The 18800-nt window shown below is 40.8% G+C and overlaps 1 protein-coding gene across 1 annotated transcript in view; it reads left to right on the top strand.

Annotated features, from left to right (window-relative positions):
- Positions 1-8287: 8287 nt before the first annotated feature.
- Positions 8288-18800, top strand: part of LOC124253013 — a 90244-nt gene continuing 79731 nt past the window's right edge. The window contains exon 1 of the mRNA XM_046686733.1: positions 8288-9614. Coding sequence (XP_046542689.1) covers positions 9149-9614 — 466 coding nt within the window. The 5' untranslated portion in view covers positions 8288-9148. The remainder of the gene's footprint in view (positions 9615-18800) is intronic.

An 18800-nucleotide genomic window follows, 5' to 3' on the forward strand; every position in this document is an offset into this window, starting at 1 on the left:
TCATCACAGTGGTATAAACCCTATATCACCACAGTGGTATAAACCCTATATCATCACAGTGGTATAAACCCTATATCATCACAGTGGTATAAACCCTATATCATCACAGTGGTATAAACCCTATATCATCACAGTGGTATAAACCCTATATCATCACAGTGGTATAAACCCTATATCACAGTGGTATAAACCCTCACCACAGTGGTATAAACCCTATATCATCACAGTGGTATAAACCCTATATCACCACAGTGGTATAAACCCTATATCATCACAGTGGTATAAACCCTATATCATCACAGTGGTATAAACCCTATATCATCACAGTGGTATAAACCCTATATCATCACAGTGGTATAAACCCTATATCACCACAGTGGTATAAACCCTATATCACCACAGTGGTATAAACCCTATATCATCACAGTGGTATAAACCCTATATCATCATCACGGTGGTATAAACCCTATATCATCACAGTGGTATAAACCCTATATATCATCACGTATATCACCACAGGTATAAACCCTATATCATCACAGGTATAAACCCTATATCATCACAGTATAAACCTATATCATCACAGTGGTATAAACCCTATATCATCACGGTGGTATAAACCCTATATCATCACGGTGGTATAAACCCTATATCATCATCACAGTGGTATATAAACCCTATATCATCCCTACATCACAGTGGTATAAACCCTATATCATCACGGTGGTATAAACCCTATATCATCACGGTGGTATAAACCCTATATCCCTATATCATATATCACAGGTGGTATAAACCCTATATCATCACAGTGGTATAAACCCTATATCATCACAGTGGTATATCACAGTGGTATAAACCTATATCATCACAGTGGTAATATCACCCTATATCATCACAGTGGTATAAACCCTATATCATCACAGTATATCATCACAGTGGTATAAACACAGTGGTATAAACCCATCACCACAGTAAACCCTATAAATCCTATATCATCACAGTGGTATAAACCATATATCATCACAGTGGTATAAACCATATATCATCACAGTGGTATAAACCCTATATCATCACAGTGGTATAAACCCTATATCATCACAGTGGTATAAACCCTATATCATCACAGTGGTATAAACCCTATATCATCACAGTGGTATAAACCCTATATCAACCACTGCTCCATTGCTGCCTTAGTCTTGTCTCACAGTCCCTGAACCACATTATTTTCCCAACTGCCAAACCCTCTCTGCAGTGCTAAAGCCCTAAATAAAGCAAGTCTAGATTTCCTGAATCTCTGGTCTCCCTGGGGCTCCTTTTCAATTTAAATGGTCTTATTTGTTACTATCAAGATTGTATACATTCAGAGACTAAGCATTAGTCTATTGCTGCCTCTGTGGACCTCACGATGGCAGTGTTTGGAGTTTGATGATCTGTGCGAGCAGACAGAGACCATCAACTGATATCGGAGCCGGGAACCCAGTCTCCCGCTCTACTGACCCTGGTGTCTCTCACATCGGACGAGTATATGATGGCCACACCACAGGTATCTGTGTCTGTTGGTTTATTCGTGTTCAATGGGCAATACGTGTAATAAATCATCAAAGTCAACACTTTCAAATACTTGGAATACTTTTCCGTCAAAGGCTGGGTGACTCTTTTCAAAGCGAGTCAACACTGACGATGGGATTCTGTCCAGTAAACCCTGGATGTGATCCAAATCTAATGGATTAACCTCCCTTTGTTCTTCTCCAGCTTTAAAGTCGAGTTTGTGTCATGCTAGCACGCGAGCTTCACTTTCACAAACTGAGCTCCTGTCCACAACAATATGTAAACGAGTGCACCCACTCAGATGCGCATTCCAATAGGATTTCAGTTTACCAGTATACTCGTTACGCAATCGATCGGTTAACAGACCAGGTCTTCATACCACACTGCCTTGTGCCACTTCTGTTCATAAACCCACAGCACGCATTCGTCTGAATGTGTTTTTATCACAGACAAGCAGACTGACTGTCGTCTGCCGTAACCAAAGAGGCCATTCGGCTTGTACTGGAAAGCTATCAGTGTTTGGAATGGTATGTGATGTTTGCGGCAGAAGACACGGCTCATCACAGATTAACGCTAATGACTGGCCCCTGCCGTTATTGGTAATGAAGTATTGCTAAAAGGGCGCAAATCAATCACGCAATCAATGGTTACAGCCCGATAACTCAAACTTCTCCATCGAATCCCACATGTCCGAACTGGCCGATTCATGTCCTCCTATAATACCTGGGTCGCTGCTGTGTCGTAGCTGAAGGCATTAAAAGATGGTGGTTGTTGTTACCATGCCTTGGTCTCACTAGCAATCACGGCAAAGTCAACACTATCCAAGTTAAACAGTGGCATGGCATCACAGTGGGCTGGCACCGTTACACCGGCTTTAGTTCATTAGTTCTTTTGTTCGTTTGAAGTTTAACGTCGCACTTAGCAATATTCAGCTCCATGGTGGCGGTAAATATCGAGTCTGGACCAGACAATCCAGTGACCAACAGCCATTACAGTAGTGTATCACGAACGCGCCGTTAGTCGTCGTTACAGTGGGAGCTGACGTACACTGCATTTATACCCCGACAGCGTGTGTGTGTGAGGGTGTGTGTGTGTGTGTGTGTGATGGGTGTGTGTGTGGGTGTGTGTGTTCCTTGTTGTTCATGCTATCAACCATTGTATCACCTGGACTGAGTGGATATCTCCAGTCCAATATGATACAGCCACGCTAACTGCAGCGTAAAACATCCAGCCCTGTAACAAGATCGTTTCTGTTACTCCCTAGCGTATAGACAAGTTTCAGATTATCCATCGCAGACGGCCACAGGATATACATTATTTACCACATATGTTTCTAATCCTGGGACAGAACTAAGGCACAGGGGTGATTGTCATACTTGGTATTCCTTCACGTCCTTCTCGCTAATGGATAGTGACGTCTTTGAAACCCCACTCTGACCTCTACATCATTAAACGACAGTTTCTCCAGGGAAGTCCAGCAATCAAAGTGCAACGTCAATTATATATATACTACTAGATACTCATGTAGGTATCGTTATCGATCATGTGGCATTCCTCATCCATATCCAGTAACTGAACTCAATGATGTGTGGACGTATAGACGCTGGGTGGTGAGAAAAAATATCGAAATCGATTTGTTCTTTCAGAAACTATAATACAACAAGTGAATACATGGTATTATTCAGACTGGGGATAATGCATTATACATGGGTGATACCTTGTTGGAGAGAAATGTGCTCATTGAGAGAACGCCGGTGTTTACCTGGACGCCTGTTGACAACATATGGGTTCTGGATCATTGCGCGGATCAGTGTCGCTGTATAGATTCCGTGCGTAGTCGGCCTCCTTCTTTATCACATACATGTTTTATTCACCAGAACGGTTCATGATGAACACTTACAGGTCTAAATACATTCAAATATGTCTCGAATATAGTTCTCATCTATGTACTTTAATTTCTGGAATCTTGTGCGGTTTTGGTATCTGAATATGTTTGCAATAAATTGTAAAATTACTTTTCAATGATTCATGTAGAAGGTCGTGCGACCAGAACACATGCATGTATTAAGATTACACTTTCATGTACATGTATTTACATTTATGATTGATGAAAACACTTTTCGTAGACACCATCATATACAACACGCTTGAAACGACAAGTAAGCCAAAATTTCAAAATGATTTAAGCGACAAGATGTCAAAGGTTGCCGAGTTTATTCAAGGGCTCATCGAGCAATTCCGCGACAGTAAAATCATACACAGTCAAAAATAAAACGCTCGCACCTAGATGAAGGGTTATAGATGGGCTGTTTCACTTGCTAGAAACACAAACAAACCCCAAGTCAGCTATAAATATCAGTTTTCAAAACACGTATCTTTTAATCATTTGTGGAATTCAGGACCCCCGCGTCATACTGAGACTTGTCGTCACTACTCGGTGTTTACGGGGATAAACGAGAGGTGCTGAATGAGTCCCGCGATTCATGACTCAAGTCGTCATCAAACCTTTCAATGTCAACGTAAAATCCAGGCAGACTTATTTATCGCGCCAGAATTTCAAGCATCGAAATGGATAAACTTTTCCAAAGCGTAAATGCGCCTTTAATCTTCTACAGAAAATGACGCCAAATTAAATTGCTCGATTCTGTAACTGTGTTGAAGGCGTGAGTGACTGGGGCTCCGATTGCAGGGACTGTGTCTGGATGCACGCCGACAGAAACGGCAGACAACATCAACATGCAATCAGTCGACGACACCGGTAGCAGCGACATAGCAGCGTAATTGATTTGAGTCGGAAATAAAATCCGAGACAATCGGCCATGTCTGTAAACCCGTGATTCATTCTCGTGGGACATTCAGCCTTCCTCGGATATTTCCGCCTTATTCAGAAATATTACATTCTATGCCTTGAAAACAAGATGTGGGGCATTGAAATATTTTGAAAACGTAGGAGTTAAATAATTCATATTAACACACTAAGAGAAAGAAATCGAAACAATCTGGAATATCAAACGAAATTAATGGAATATTTGACAAACATTTATTATTCAAATTTGAAAAATGTCACTTTATGAAAGAAATAGCTGGTACATATATAGTTATAACCTGCACAATGTGGTACTGTCGACCTAACAACTGGGAAGTTTACATGAAGTCTATTGTTTGTTTTTCACAGTATATTTCCATTCATGAAAACGTAGGTTAAGTTTGTATACATAGCTGTCCTCGGCACTTACTACTGTCCCTATATATTCCCCTGCTTGGTTCCCCCTATATTGTCTACTCCTCTATACCTACCCCTGCTTGGTTCCCCTTATATGGTCTACTGTCCCTATATATTCACCTGCTTGGTTCCCCTATATGGTCTACTGTCCCTATATATTCCCCTGCTTGGTTCCCTCTATATGGTCTACTGTCCCTATATATTTCTACTGTCCCTATATATTCCCCTGCTTGGTTCCCCTATATGGTCTACTGTCCCTATATATTCCCCTGCTTGGTTCCCCCTATATGGTCTACTGTCCCTATATATTCCCCTGCTTGGTTCCCCCTATATGGTTTACTGTCCCTATATATTCCCCTGCTTGGTTCTTGGTTCCCCTATATGGTCCCCTGCTTGTCCCCTATATATTCCCCCCTGCTTGGTTCCCCTATATGGTCTACTGTCCCCCTATATATGGTTTACTGTCCCTATATATTCCCCTGCTTGGTTCCCCTTATATGGTCTACTGTCCCTATATATTCCCCTGCTTGGGTTCCCCTATATGGTCTACTGTCCCTATATATTCCCCTGCTTGGTTCCCCCTATATGGTCTACTGTCCCTATATATTCCCCTGCTTGGTTCCCCCTATATGGTCTACTGTCCCTATATATTCCCCTGCTTGGTTCCCCTGGTTCCCCCCTGTTTGGTTCCCCTATATGGTCTACTGTCCCTATATATTCCCCTGCTTGGTTCCCCCTATATGGTCTACTGTCCCTATATATTCCCCTGCTTGGTTCCCCCTATATGGTCTACTGTCCCTATATACATGTATTCCCCTGCTTGGTTCCCCCTATATGGTCTACTGTCCCTATATACATGTATTTCCCTGCTTGGTTCCCCCTATATGGTTTACAGGATGTTCAACGCCCGACCCGGATCTATAACCCTGCTTCTCATAGAACTGGTGTTTGTGACATATTGGCATGATTCGGCGGTGGCCAGCTGCCAATTTATTGAATCACAGCCTTTTTCGAAAAACAACAAAGTTGTCTTCATGTATTATGCTAAGAATTTGAGGATTCAAATGTCCGCATGCCTGCTCTTTTGTTTAACTTTTTGAAGTCTTGACACGTTTGACCGTTTGTTTCCGAGACTGGCAAAGTAATACAACCCAAGTCAACAAATTCGAATTTGAAAATTCACAACGGCTTTGTCTTTCACGATAGATAAAACTATAAACAAGCGTGCGTCGGTTTCCGGTGTAGGTGGCGTGCATGTCATTGTGACTTTAGCCGAGATGGCGGCTTGCATTACAAGAAGAATGTGTTGTTGACATCACCGGAAGTCAGGGAGAATATGATGATGTTTTCTTTAAGTCGCGTGTGTGGGAGTCTGTCGAGGCATTGTCGTTGTTTTGAAACATTCACGTGTCAAACACGGAAAGGGATCTGTCGGTTAATTGCACAACGTAAATTTTACTGGGTAAGATGCTATTTGGGGGTATTTTGGCACTGAGGTACACTATCTAGCGAAATGTGATTGAGAGAGTTTAGTTAATGGTTATCAACGGTATTTCAGATGTATCATGTGATACTTCACGCTGGACGTATACCCAAAGTGATGTCACTTGAGACCCTGATAAAAGGATCATTTTTGCCATTGGGTCTCAGAATATATTCCCCGCGGGAGATCGTATTCCTTCCTTGTGAGTGAGTTCACCGGATGACTGCATCGTAATGTCGTTTCAGTGTGATACAGGTAATAGCGAGGCCATGGTGATGGGTTACACATTTACTCACGCAGGGGATCGAACATGGGACTCCCGCTTGATGACCGAACGCTTGAACAGCTGAGGTGCTTCATTCACGCAAACGTATACCTGAATGTATGCTGAATAAACACATCACATTCTGTACTATTACAACGAATGGGGGCGGTGGGGTAGCTTAGTAGTTAAAGTGTTCGTTGGTCACGCCGAAGACCCGGGTTCGATTCCCCACATGGGTACGATGCGTGAAGCCCATTTCTGGTGTCCCCCGCCGTGATATTGCTGGAATATTGATAAAAGCGGCGTAAAACTAAACTCACCCCAACAAATGGAAAACCGTTGTCTCATCTTCTGCCGGTTACATCAGGGTTTAATAACTTGTGTTTATCTTCATTCGGTAACGCGGGGTATAATAACTCCTTCTCAGCAACTTGACTGATGCATGCAACACTATTAAGTTAGTACCAACCTCCTTCCACTCACTACACTGCAGTGTACCTGTTAACTCGACCAAGTATGTCATCTTTGGATGTCGTACAGGATTGTGATGTCATCGTTCCAGGTGATGAACTTGGCAGCAGATATAACATGATCGCAGCAAACTCTAGTTCAGGCCCCGTACATGTGCATGTAAGAATGTGTCCTCCGCGACGACGTCCCCATATTGTCGCGCAAAGACGTCATCGCCATGCTAGATGCTTTGACGAGGCAGTGTTAGTACGTCAAGCGCATGTGACAAGAATATGTCAGCCTAGATCATGGATATGTGTCGTATAAAATCAGTGTTGTATGACTCTGATAACGTCAGTAGCTATCACCTATCAGCCACTGTTGCTACGTAAGAGCTCAATCGGGGCTAATGGGTAGGAACATTATGCCCATACCAGGGATTCCATCCCGTCATGATCCACCAAAACGGTCGGTACATTATCATCGGTGACATGAAGTTATCCAACACATCACCGGGGCTAATTAGAAGGAACTTAGGGCCCTAATCGAAGACACGTATCAACACAGTTTGTAGATGGGTGAGAGGATAATTTGGTTGTCAGTCTTGAGATGAACGGGAAGGAACACAGTGAGTAATTCCACTTCAGGGACTCGGGGTCAGACATTGCTGGCCATCAATCATCACACATCGGTCAACAACAAAAAATCAATAATTTGAAACGACCGAAATATGATTAGTTGTTTTTTCCTGAGAATATCAATGTCTTTAATTTCGATAGTTCAACACGAAAACGCTTACACTGTTGATGAAGCTTTAGAACTAAAGCCATTCATTTCACTCTTGGTCAATACTAAGTAGGGTATCGTTGTTACGTTTGAAGGTAGGGAAAAGTGTTAAAACCATGCAGACTGACATTTCTAGTTACACACCATGACTCTGGGAGTGTTAACGGATTTAAGAATGTCAAGAGTTAATTCATCTCTTTTTAGGTTTAGGCGTCCTTGGCCTTTTCTTCTGAAAACTGAAATTGTACACGGACATTGACATTAGTAATCATCGTCATTTCTCTGTAATCGTCCAAATCAGTGAAGGCTCTAAATTATAGTTAATGGTTTCTCAATCGCCGCCTATTTATCTGTTTTTCTCTGAAAACTTTATTTTGAAGCCTTTGGGTTTCTTAATGACATCCTCAAACCATGTGGCATATAAATAAACAGATCCAGTTGATAAATTCTTCACGATGCCTTAACATAGCTGACATTCTCATCCGCAGCAAGAAGACAACACGTGCAGCAGACACACGGCAGACGAGAACGTTGGGAGCAGACGACAGGCAACCCGCAGCAATTTTGTAACTGTAACTCAGTTTCTTTTGTTTTTCAGTAGTCGTCGATGCATCTGTAACGCACACAACTCCACAATGGGTGAAAAGTTGGCAAGTTATTTGCTAAACAGGGAACGCGGCGGGGGATAGAGGGACGAATTACGCATTCCCGCCACAGCGGAGATACAGCGCGCGTGCGTGTGAAGTGCCGTACGACAGACGATACCAGCACTGCACGTGGGCTGGAATCAGAAGTTTTCAAGGACTTTCCAGATTCTTTAAGCGCAGAAGTCTGTGCGTGAGTGTTACATGAAAGTGAAGTTCAATGTGCGCTGTCATTAAGTGGTCGTGGTGAGAAGGGAAAGCCAGGAAGATTGTTGTAGAGGCGAGGGGGCTGTGTTTACATGCTCCGCCGGTACAGCTTCAACACGGAGTAGCGCTACCTGGCCGTGGCTCGACGCCAGTACAGTTCAGTCCGCCGACAGAGAATGGACACATTCGGCTTGGTGTCGGAAACACGGATATATTCGGAGGATATTGCTTACAGTAACATTTTCTGGATCGGATAGGTGCAGAAATATTGTGTGTTTGAAGTGGAGAGTGTACTCTTCTCTGTGTTGGGTGCAGGATGTTACTCACCAAACTTTGAAAGTATTCTGGATTATGGGGAACATTACGGAATAACTGTGGAATGTGAATGACGGCTTAAAACACGATATTTCGGGATATTATGAAACAGCACGGAAGTGGAACTGTTTCGTGTGCCAGTAGTTCAAATGATGGGAAACAAGACAGAGGTGTCTAGCTGAGTGTCCTAACACTTCGAGCGGGATTACATCGAGTGTGTAACAATGGCTGGAATTGTGACCCACAGTACAAGTTTGAATTCCTTCTGGTCCATCATCTACTGCCTGTTGGTTTTAGGAGTACAAAGTTATGCCATATATACCGCCATTGGGCGTTACCATGAAGCGTCGGGGAGGGCGTGGCCGGGTGGTCAGGACGGAAGACCAGTGGAGGTATCGGCTCACCTTGCCTTGATCATCTTGTCAATTCTCGTCCTACCCTTCTTCGTACTAACTGCGTGGGTCCGTGTGGGGAACTACGGTAACGATGGGATTAAGTTAGGGCGAGATCATGCTTTGAACACCAACATGGACGCATTCTGTAAAAAGATCAAGAAAGGCGGTATGAAAAGAATTTGGCAACATTTTTGTCCCATGGCTCAAACGTTTCATTTGATTTCCGCTTTCTTCCTGGTCCTCCCCGAGACGGTGTTGTCGGCGGTGGAGGTGCAGTACGGCTACAGGACAACGGGTAAGTGGACACCTCAGTTGACACTGATATTATTTTCTAGTTTTGTAGCTGGGATATTGGACGGGTGTTCATGAAACCAAACATTATGAGCACACGTAACACGTATTCACAAACACACTTCAAAAGAAAAAAAAACGTAATTGAATGTTTGTGCATGTGTTTTTTTATGTTTCTGATTCTAGTAGATCGGTAACAAAACTGTTATGCCATGTCAAGTTTTAAATTACCTTAATCCGAAGTGGCTATGGCCTATGCCATTGTATGTCATTGTCTCATTGTATGTCATTGTCTCATTGTATGTCATTGTCTCATTGTATGTCATTGTGTCTCTGTATGTGATTCCATATACGCAATGTGCATACATTAGCATACAGACCGGCTAGATACGATTTAAACACTCAGCATATATTGGAATTAACCCCGTCATAGAAAGTTCACGAATTTTTAAATTTGTCAATTCATTTCAGTTTGTAATTAACTTCTGCCAGGGTTTTAGCTCGGGGTATACATCGGTTATATAAACACATGCAGGTGCATGTCATAAATAGCACTTCCAAGAATGCGTCGCCGAGGAATCTTTCTTTTATTCCCCAAGCTCTTGTAACAAGTACGTTCATTGGCTAATCAGATCCTCGTTCACACAGTTACGGAAAGCGACGGTCATCAAGAGTCCATTATCCAAATTACCGTTGCCCCCATAACCTCCGCGTTAGATAAAGGGAGGGGGTATCTCATGAACATCTGGTTTATGGGTGGGGGTTGCTGGTTGTAAAACTGCACTTGTGCTAATAAATCTGCTCTAATTACGATGAGACGACAAGGTGCTATGGTGTGAGACGACATGGTGCTATGTTGTGAGAAGACAAGGTGCTATGCTGTATGTAATTGGCGTGTCGTGACGGCCTTTGTAAAGCACGTGCAAGTCCGTGATATTGAGATGCTGACGGCGTCTGATTGATTTGTCTGATGAAGGTTTGATGGGGGACATATTGATTTCAGTTTAGTGAGGGCATGACAGAGTTATCGGCCGCCATGATAGATGTGTCAGATTCATGTGCAGGTTTTTACTCTCCCCAAAAGTGGATTCTGTTGATAGGCGTCATGAAGACAGTTTTGTGTTTGATGTTGTTTGATAGATGTTTGATAAGATACTCGATCGGCATGAAGTGAGGTGATTTTGAATGAGAATTTGTGTAGTTTTTGCAGATATTATTTTCGGTTCTTCATTTTCCCCCTACAAAATAAACTTTGGAGGAAATGGATTTGTATGAGAAATGGATTTATTTGATCAAGTAGTCAGTATGAATTAAACCAGTTAATGCCTGTAAAGTAATTTGTTATTTTGTAAGTAAGGTATGTGTATGTTGGGACTGATGAAAAAAGTCAAAGAATATAAAAAAAATGAGACTAAGTTATCACCACAAACATATTGCATTTCTTGAATTGCTCAAATTTGTTAGAATGAGATTGATTCTGTTAAATCCATCCTTCCTTACCACCATGGATTAAATAGATTAATATAATACTCAAATTTGTTTTGTATGGCAGGCAAGGCAACATATAACTAGACAACTTTGCACTATACCAAGGTGTGCTGGATGTAGGCCTTGGCTGGAATATGAGTTTATTCATATGAACTATGGATTAATGTAGGTTATCAGTCCATATCACTATGGATTAATGCAGGTTATCTGTCCATATCACTATGGATTAATGCAGGTTATCTGTCCATATCACTATGGATTAATGCAGGTTATCAGTCCATATCACAATGGATTAATACCGGTTATGAGTCCATATCACTATGGATTAATATAGTTTATCCGTCCATATTACTATGGAATAATACAGGTTATCAGTCGACATTAATATGGATTAATGCAGGTTATCATTCCATATCACAATGGATTAATATAGTTTATCAGTCCATATCACTATGGATTAATTTAGGTTATCAGTCCATATCACTATGGAATAATACAGGTTATCAGTCGACATTACTATGGATTAATGCAGGTTATCAGTCCATATTACTATGGATTAATACAGGTTATGAGTCGACATTACTATGGATTAATGCAGGTTATCAATCCATATCACAATGGATTAATACCGGTTATGAGTCCATATCACTATGGATTAATATAGTTTATCAGTCCATATAACTATGGAATAATACAGATTATCAGTCGACATTAATATGGATTAATGCAGGTTATCAGTCCATATCACAATGGATTAATACCGGTTATGAGTCCATATCACTATGGATTAATATAGGTTATCAGTCCATATTACTATGGATTAATACAGGTTTTCACTCGACATTACTATGGATTAATGCAGGTTATCAGTCCATATAATGGGACACAAGAATGGGAGGGTGACAAATACAAGGAGCGGCACTCGGTGATTATTATTTACTAATAGCTCTCAAATCTTTGAAATACAACATGGTCACTCATGGATAAAGTGGTCCCATTCTCTCCTATTCCTTCTTGGGCATCAGTCCTTTGTGTCCACACTGACACTGTTTGCCCCTGCTGGAGGCAGTGTTCCTGCTGACACTGTTTGCTCCTGGTGGAGGCAGTGTCCATGCTGACACTGTTTGCTCCTGCTGGAGGTAGTGTTCCCGCTGACACTGTTTGCCCCTGCTGGAGGCAGTGTTCCTGTGTCAGTCCTGATGTAGTCAGCTGATTATTGGTAACATTGCACAGGGATGCTTGGTGGCGTCTTTGGGGGGCAGTTGGAAACCATGGCAGTTGTGCTGGTATTCCAGGAGGAGGGGGATTGTTTCAGGGGATTATGAATCTTAATGGATGACAGGAGGAAAGTGATCTCACTGATTCTGTCTTGGAATGGAATGAAGTGATATTTGTAAAAGAGCATAAATGTGAGGTTTTGTGAAGAGAAGTTTGTGAAAAGTGGTGATTTTAAATTGTGAAGTGACAGTAAAACTGACACTTTCATTTGTAAATAGTAGCAGTTTTGTTATAAGGAAATATCTTCATTCCTTCTGTTTGTACAATCACTGAAACAAAGTGGCTGTGTATCTTTCTGTCACCAGATGTTAAAGTAAGTATGTTAATGGCTGTAACAGTAACTAGTCTCAGTTGTTCATTGTAAGAGGTGCCAAGTGGCATTATGAATCTTAATTCCTGTTAATACAAATACAATATACCCTGTTAAGAAATTTGTTTGCTTTGTCTCTGTTCAAACTGTGTTTTTTACTTACATCAAAACCAATAAATGGGAGGTTTCAGTAATTAGTTTTATTTTCTACTTTATTGCATTGTATACACTCTTAAAGTGCAATGTTAAAATGCTGCTGTATTATAGAAATTGTCAACTTTAAAAAAATCCCAATTAGGCACAATTTATTTCGTCAAGGTGCACTTCAAAGTTCACAATCTGGATTAATCCGTGATGATGCTTACCATCACTTCCATCCCACCAACCTCAGCCCTCCATCTCTCCCCCACCCTATGTCCTTGCTATTGATCACTGAAAGTGTGATACTAGCAACACTGAGACCTTCCACCGCCATACATTTCTGGGGTTAGGACTTGGAAGAACTTCCAGACATCTTACCAAAGCTTTTATCAGTCATCGTAATCTATTATAGATGTTCTGAAAATGCCTGTATCTTCCTCACATCCCTATCATGTTAAATGTCCACGATGTAGCTGCAATCGGAGTTGTTGCATGTATGGAGTTGTTCAAGCTGAAGTGGATGCTGTTGCAGATTTAAGCAGCCTTTGATCTAGCTATCAGTAGAAACAGGGCTCATCTGCCTTCTCATCACTAATGAAGCCCAGGTTGTACGGCACATTGTCGCAATCCGAGATGTCCCTCAAAGCTGATGAAGAATAGATTATGTGAGTTTGGCTTGTTTGTGTACCCCCACTAAACTGGTACCATGTTGCTGGTGTTGTATAATAGGGCCCCCAAGTCTTCAGTACCATGCACTAATCTGAGGGTGTTGGTAAGCTGAGACTTTATGTGGAGGCATTTGCCAAACCAGACATCTTTTTTACATGAACCTATGAGCCCCCTGTATTATTGTTATAAGCAGATTGTAGCAATGTATTCCATGTGTTTTATTTTCAACAGTCAGTCCCAAGAACATGTTTTAAAGCAATTTCTGCGACAATTCTTCTTTGTGGAAAATCCTATAATCCTTTATGTATTATTAATGATTTAAGGCTCTACAGAGACCATATGTGGGGACATATTAGATCCCTAATGATCCGTGCCAGGGGACATAACTCCCATCCTCATTCCTGTAACATAAATGTGGCTGACATGCGAGTGCAGAGAAACAGACAAACGTTGATTGTCAGCATTACTTAAGAATTACTTCACATGGAAATTTGCAAGTTGATAAAAGGATTATCATGATACTTGTCTTCCATCTTAAGAATTTGAAGAAAATTGTATTGATATTAAATACGCAACTGGCAACAGTCCTGTATAATCTTACTATATCTTTTCTTTTACTAACAGTCCATCTGTTTGAAAGTAGTGAGTTTGTAAGCCGTATCCTTCCACCTGTGGGTGATATACGCTCATTTATGAACCATGAAGATATGTAATATCCCTGAAAGTCATATGGAAGCAGTAAATACGAAATGGAATATTTTTATCTCTGGTGTATACACAACAGGCATAGTATGATTTGTGTTCAAATTAGCCATGAAATATGATATTAGTTGAAGGAAATGGAAATTAGTAAGAGAAATGATAAAAGTTGCATGTGATGTATGACTAGGAGAGCAAGTGCGTTGTGTGGATTATCCATTTAGACTTAGAATGTGGTAGGCTCCAGATTGTCTTAATTAACAGGGAACCTTGCCAACATGCCAACTGAATTTACATTTGTACAGGTTGTGTGCAGGCCTGTTTCAAAGGGTTAGGGCGGAAGTGTAGAGTAAACAATTATTGAAGAACACTTGATGTAAAGTGATAATTTGTTATGTGGTTATGAATGTCTAATGAAGATTGGTAGGCATTTTCTTCAATAGAGGTGGTAAGATGTGTATAGTGTTGAAGAGCGTTAAGTGTCATGTTTCATACTTCTGAGATACTGTGCTTTGATTCTGTGTTCATTTTGCCTTATTTTTTTACGATCATTAACCACTTTTAATTAAATTATGGCCTACAAGATTGCTTGTGAAGGTTCTTTTCCTGATCAATCTTGTCAGGTGATTTTCAATTTTGAATTGAAGCTACGCCATCTTTGAAGTGGAATTTATGGACAGGAAGAGTAATTTAATAAGTACTGGTTTTCTGGGAGTTACCACAGAAATAAATCAAATGTTAAATACAAGGTTCTGAACCTTCATGGGTCAGGGTGACCTTACAACCCTGATTCATTTCTTACATTAAGGGTTGGTGGTATAGTCCAGTGTATAAAGTGTTAGCTTATCACCCTAAAATCCTTGTTTGATTCCCCAGTGGGTACATTGTGTGAAGCTTGTTTCACCAACTCACTCAATCTATCTATCTCACTATCACTCTCTCTGGGGCGGTGGGGTAGCCTAATGGTTAAAGCGTTGGCTCGTCACGCCTAAGACCCGGGTTCGAATGCCCACATGGGCACAATGTGTGAAGTCCATTTCTGGTATCCCCCGCCGTGATGTTGCTGGAATATTGCTAAAAGCAGCGTAAAACCAAACTCAGTCAGTCACTTTCTCTACTGGGCAACACGATCCTTCTGATTAAGGTACTTCCACAGGCCTGACTTTGTACACCTGATTTAAAATATGTCACTTGTAATTTCTGTTTGATATCTCAAACAGGAAGACTGCATTTAAAATGTTGAGGCATCTGTTAAGTGAAAAGTAAGAATAATTTGATCAAACCCTGATGTTGCTGGTTACGTAGGTTACAAAACTGTTCTTCACATTGAGCTGTACACATTCTTCACATGGCACCACTGATGTGCCAGAGACTGGGAACCATTGGAGAGAAGGAGTAGATCGCCTTGCTTCCCCTGCACATATGGTAATCTTCAAGCATTGAGTTCATGCATGTCCTGCAGCCATCATACCAATGTTCTACAGAGACTGGTCAATGACTTCTTGTATTCTGTATCATATGACTTTTTGACTTGATCTGTTGATTGAATGGTAACTAGCATCTGTATGATGGGACACACACACTGTAGAAAGAGGATGGCAGGTAAAACAGAACCGACAGTGAAGACACCAGGTGTTTAAAGACTATGACCTTAGGGAGGCTCATCTTGTTAAGTTGTCTTTTAACAGTCAAGGATTTACAGGATAAAACAGACAAACTCAAGAATATTTACTTCCCTCCATCTTGTTGTCTTACAACAGTCAAGAATTAACAGAATAAAACAGACAAATTCAAGAATATTTACTTCCCTCCATCTTGTTGTCTTACAACAGTCAAGAATTAACAGAATAAAACAGACAAACTCAAGAATATTTACTTCCCTCCATCTTGTTGTCTTATTCAAGAATATTCAGACAAACTCAAGAATTCCCTTCCATCATCTTGTTGTCTTACAACAGTCAAGAATTAACAGAATAAAACAGACAAATTCAAGAATATTCACTTCCCTCCATCTTGTTGTCTTACAACAGTCAAGAATTAACAGAATAAAACAGACAAAGTCAAGAATATTTACTTCCCTCCATCTTGTTGTCTTACAACAGTCAAGAATTAACAGAATAAAACAGACAAACTCAAGAATATTCCCTTCCTCCATCTTGTTGTCTTACAACAGTCAAGAATTAACAGAATAAAACAGACAAACTCAAGACTATCTCAAGATATTCACTTCCTCCACATAAAACAGACAAATTCAAGAATATTTACTTCCCTCCATCTTGTTGTCTTACAACAGTCAAGAATTAACAGAATAAAACAGACAAACTCAAGAATATTCACTTCCCTCCATCTTGTTGTCTTACAACAGTCAAGAATTAACAGAATAAAACAGACAAAATCAAGAATATTCACTTCCCTCCATCTTGTTGTCTTACAACAGTCAAGAATTAACAGAATAAATCAGACAGATTCAAGAATATTCACTTCCCTCCATCTGGTTGTCTTACAACAGTCAAGAATGTCCCTCCATCTTGTTGTCTTACAACAGTCAAGAATTAACAGAATAAAACAGACAAATTCAAGAATATTCACTTCCCTCCATCTTGTTGTCTTACAACAGTCAAGAATTAACAGAATAAAACAGACAAATTCAAGAATATTCACTTCCCTCCACTCCACTGTGAAAAGTACATATAACAAAGCCTTTATTAGGATTGACATTTTATCACCTTCACCCAAAGAAACTTCGATCAATGCAAAATGCCTCGATTTTACAAAATATGTCATTGATTGGAGAATTAATGAAACTTGTCTAGATGTGACTGTTGCGACAACTTTGTCTGGGGAAAACTCGCTTCGCATAGAGGCCATTTTGAATGCTGGAGATGGATGTGTTCTATTAGTCCATGCATTGTTGATTACTTGCCCATCCATAACACTTACGCTGAAGCAAGGTTCTACAGGCTCCTAAATCTTGTCTTAAATAGACTTGATGTAGGAATCCTTTGCAGGTCAAGCTTTATCAAGAAGGAGGATGTGCGGACAACTGACTGGATGTGTGCGGTGAATGTTCTCGGCTAACTTTCTCTAGAGTTTTGTATGATCAGGGTCCTTCCTTTGATCTCCAGAACAGACTTGATCGCGGGACTTGATGGATTATTGAGAGGGTTACACTCGACACAGAACATGATAGAATAATTGATTGTATTTGCAATAGTTATCTTCAGCTGTCAGGCTGGCTACTTTTCAGACCTATTCACAGGCTGGATGTCAGTGAATGAGGCATTTGGCAGTTTATTTAATGCTTAGACACACATTTTTAATCCTGTTTGAAGGATCACTGGAGCCAGAAACCAGCAACTGTAAAATATATAGTGAAGATTCAAGATGATATCAATATTTTCTGGGGAGTGTTAAAGGTGAATTTTGTGTGTAAGTTTCATGCTACATTCCATGACAAAGATGATGATAAATGGTATTTGCTAGGATCCTAAATGGAGATCTAAATGGCTGATGATGTGTCTTGTATGTCTTTCTGAGTACTCGTCCATCTTCCCATACATGAACTAATGCATGCCTTTTTAACACATGATGGAACTTTTTATAAAATGATTTTATCAGTGTTTATCTTGCCCATGACTGGAAGATAAATGATTTTAGGTTTTCCTTACAAATATACATCTTATTTAACATTGTGTTTGATCGGTATAGGTCATTGTGGACTTTTATGTGATAGAAAAAAATGTTGTAGGACCTGGTACCATCTGAAATGTCTTTCTGAGAGATCTGACTGCACCATTTGAAGATGTGTGTCTGAGAGATCTGACTGCCCCATTTGAAGATGTGTGTCTGAGAAATCTGACTGCCCCATTTGAAGATGTGTGTCTGAGAGATCTGACTGCCCCATTTGAAGATGTGTGTCTGAGAGATCCGACTGCCCCATTTGAAGATGTGTGTCTGAGGGATCTGACTGCCCCATTTGAAGATGTGTGTCTGAGAGATCTGACTGCCCCATTTGAAGATGTGTGTCTGAGAGATCTGACTGCACCATTTGAAGATGTGTGTCTGAGAGATCTGACTGCCCCATTTGAAGATGTGTGACTGCCCCATTTGAAGATGTGTGTGTGTGTCTGAGGGATCTGACTGCCCCATTTGAAGATGTGTGTCTGAGAGATCTGACTGCCCCATTTGAAGATGTGTGTCTGAGAGATCTGACTGCCCCATTTGAAGATGTGTGTGAGAGATCTGAGAGATCTGACTGCCCCATTTGAAGATGTGTGTCTGAGGGATCTGACTGCACCATTTAAAGATGTGTGTCTGAGAGATCTGACTGCCCCATTTGAAGATGTGTGTCTGAGAGATCTGACTGCCCCATTTGAAGATGTGTGTCTGAGAGATCTGACTGCCCATTTGAAGATGTGTGTCTGAGAGATCTGACTGCCCCATTTGAAGATGTGTGTCTGAGAGATCTGACTGCACCATTTGAAGATGTGTGTCTGAGAGATCTGACTACACCATTTGAAGATGTGTGTCTGAGAGATCTGACTGCCCCATTTGAAGATGTGTGTCTGAGAGATCTGACTGCCCCATTTGAAGATGTGTGTTTGA

Source organism: Haliotis rubra, unplaced genomic scaffold (assembly GCF_003918875.1).
Source record: "Haliotis rubra isolate DU_JTF1 unplaced genomic scaffold, ASM391887v1 Scf114, whole genome shotgun sequence".
NCBI classification, from domain to species: domain Eukaryota; kingdom Metazoa; phylum Mollusca; class Gastropoda; order Lepetellida; family Haliotidae; genus Haliotis; species Haliotis rubra.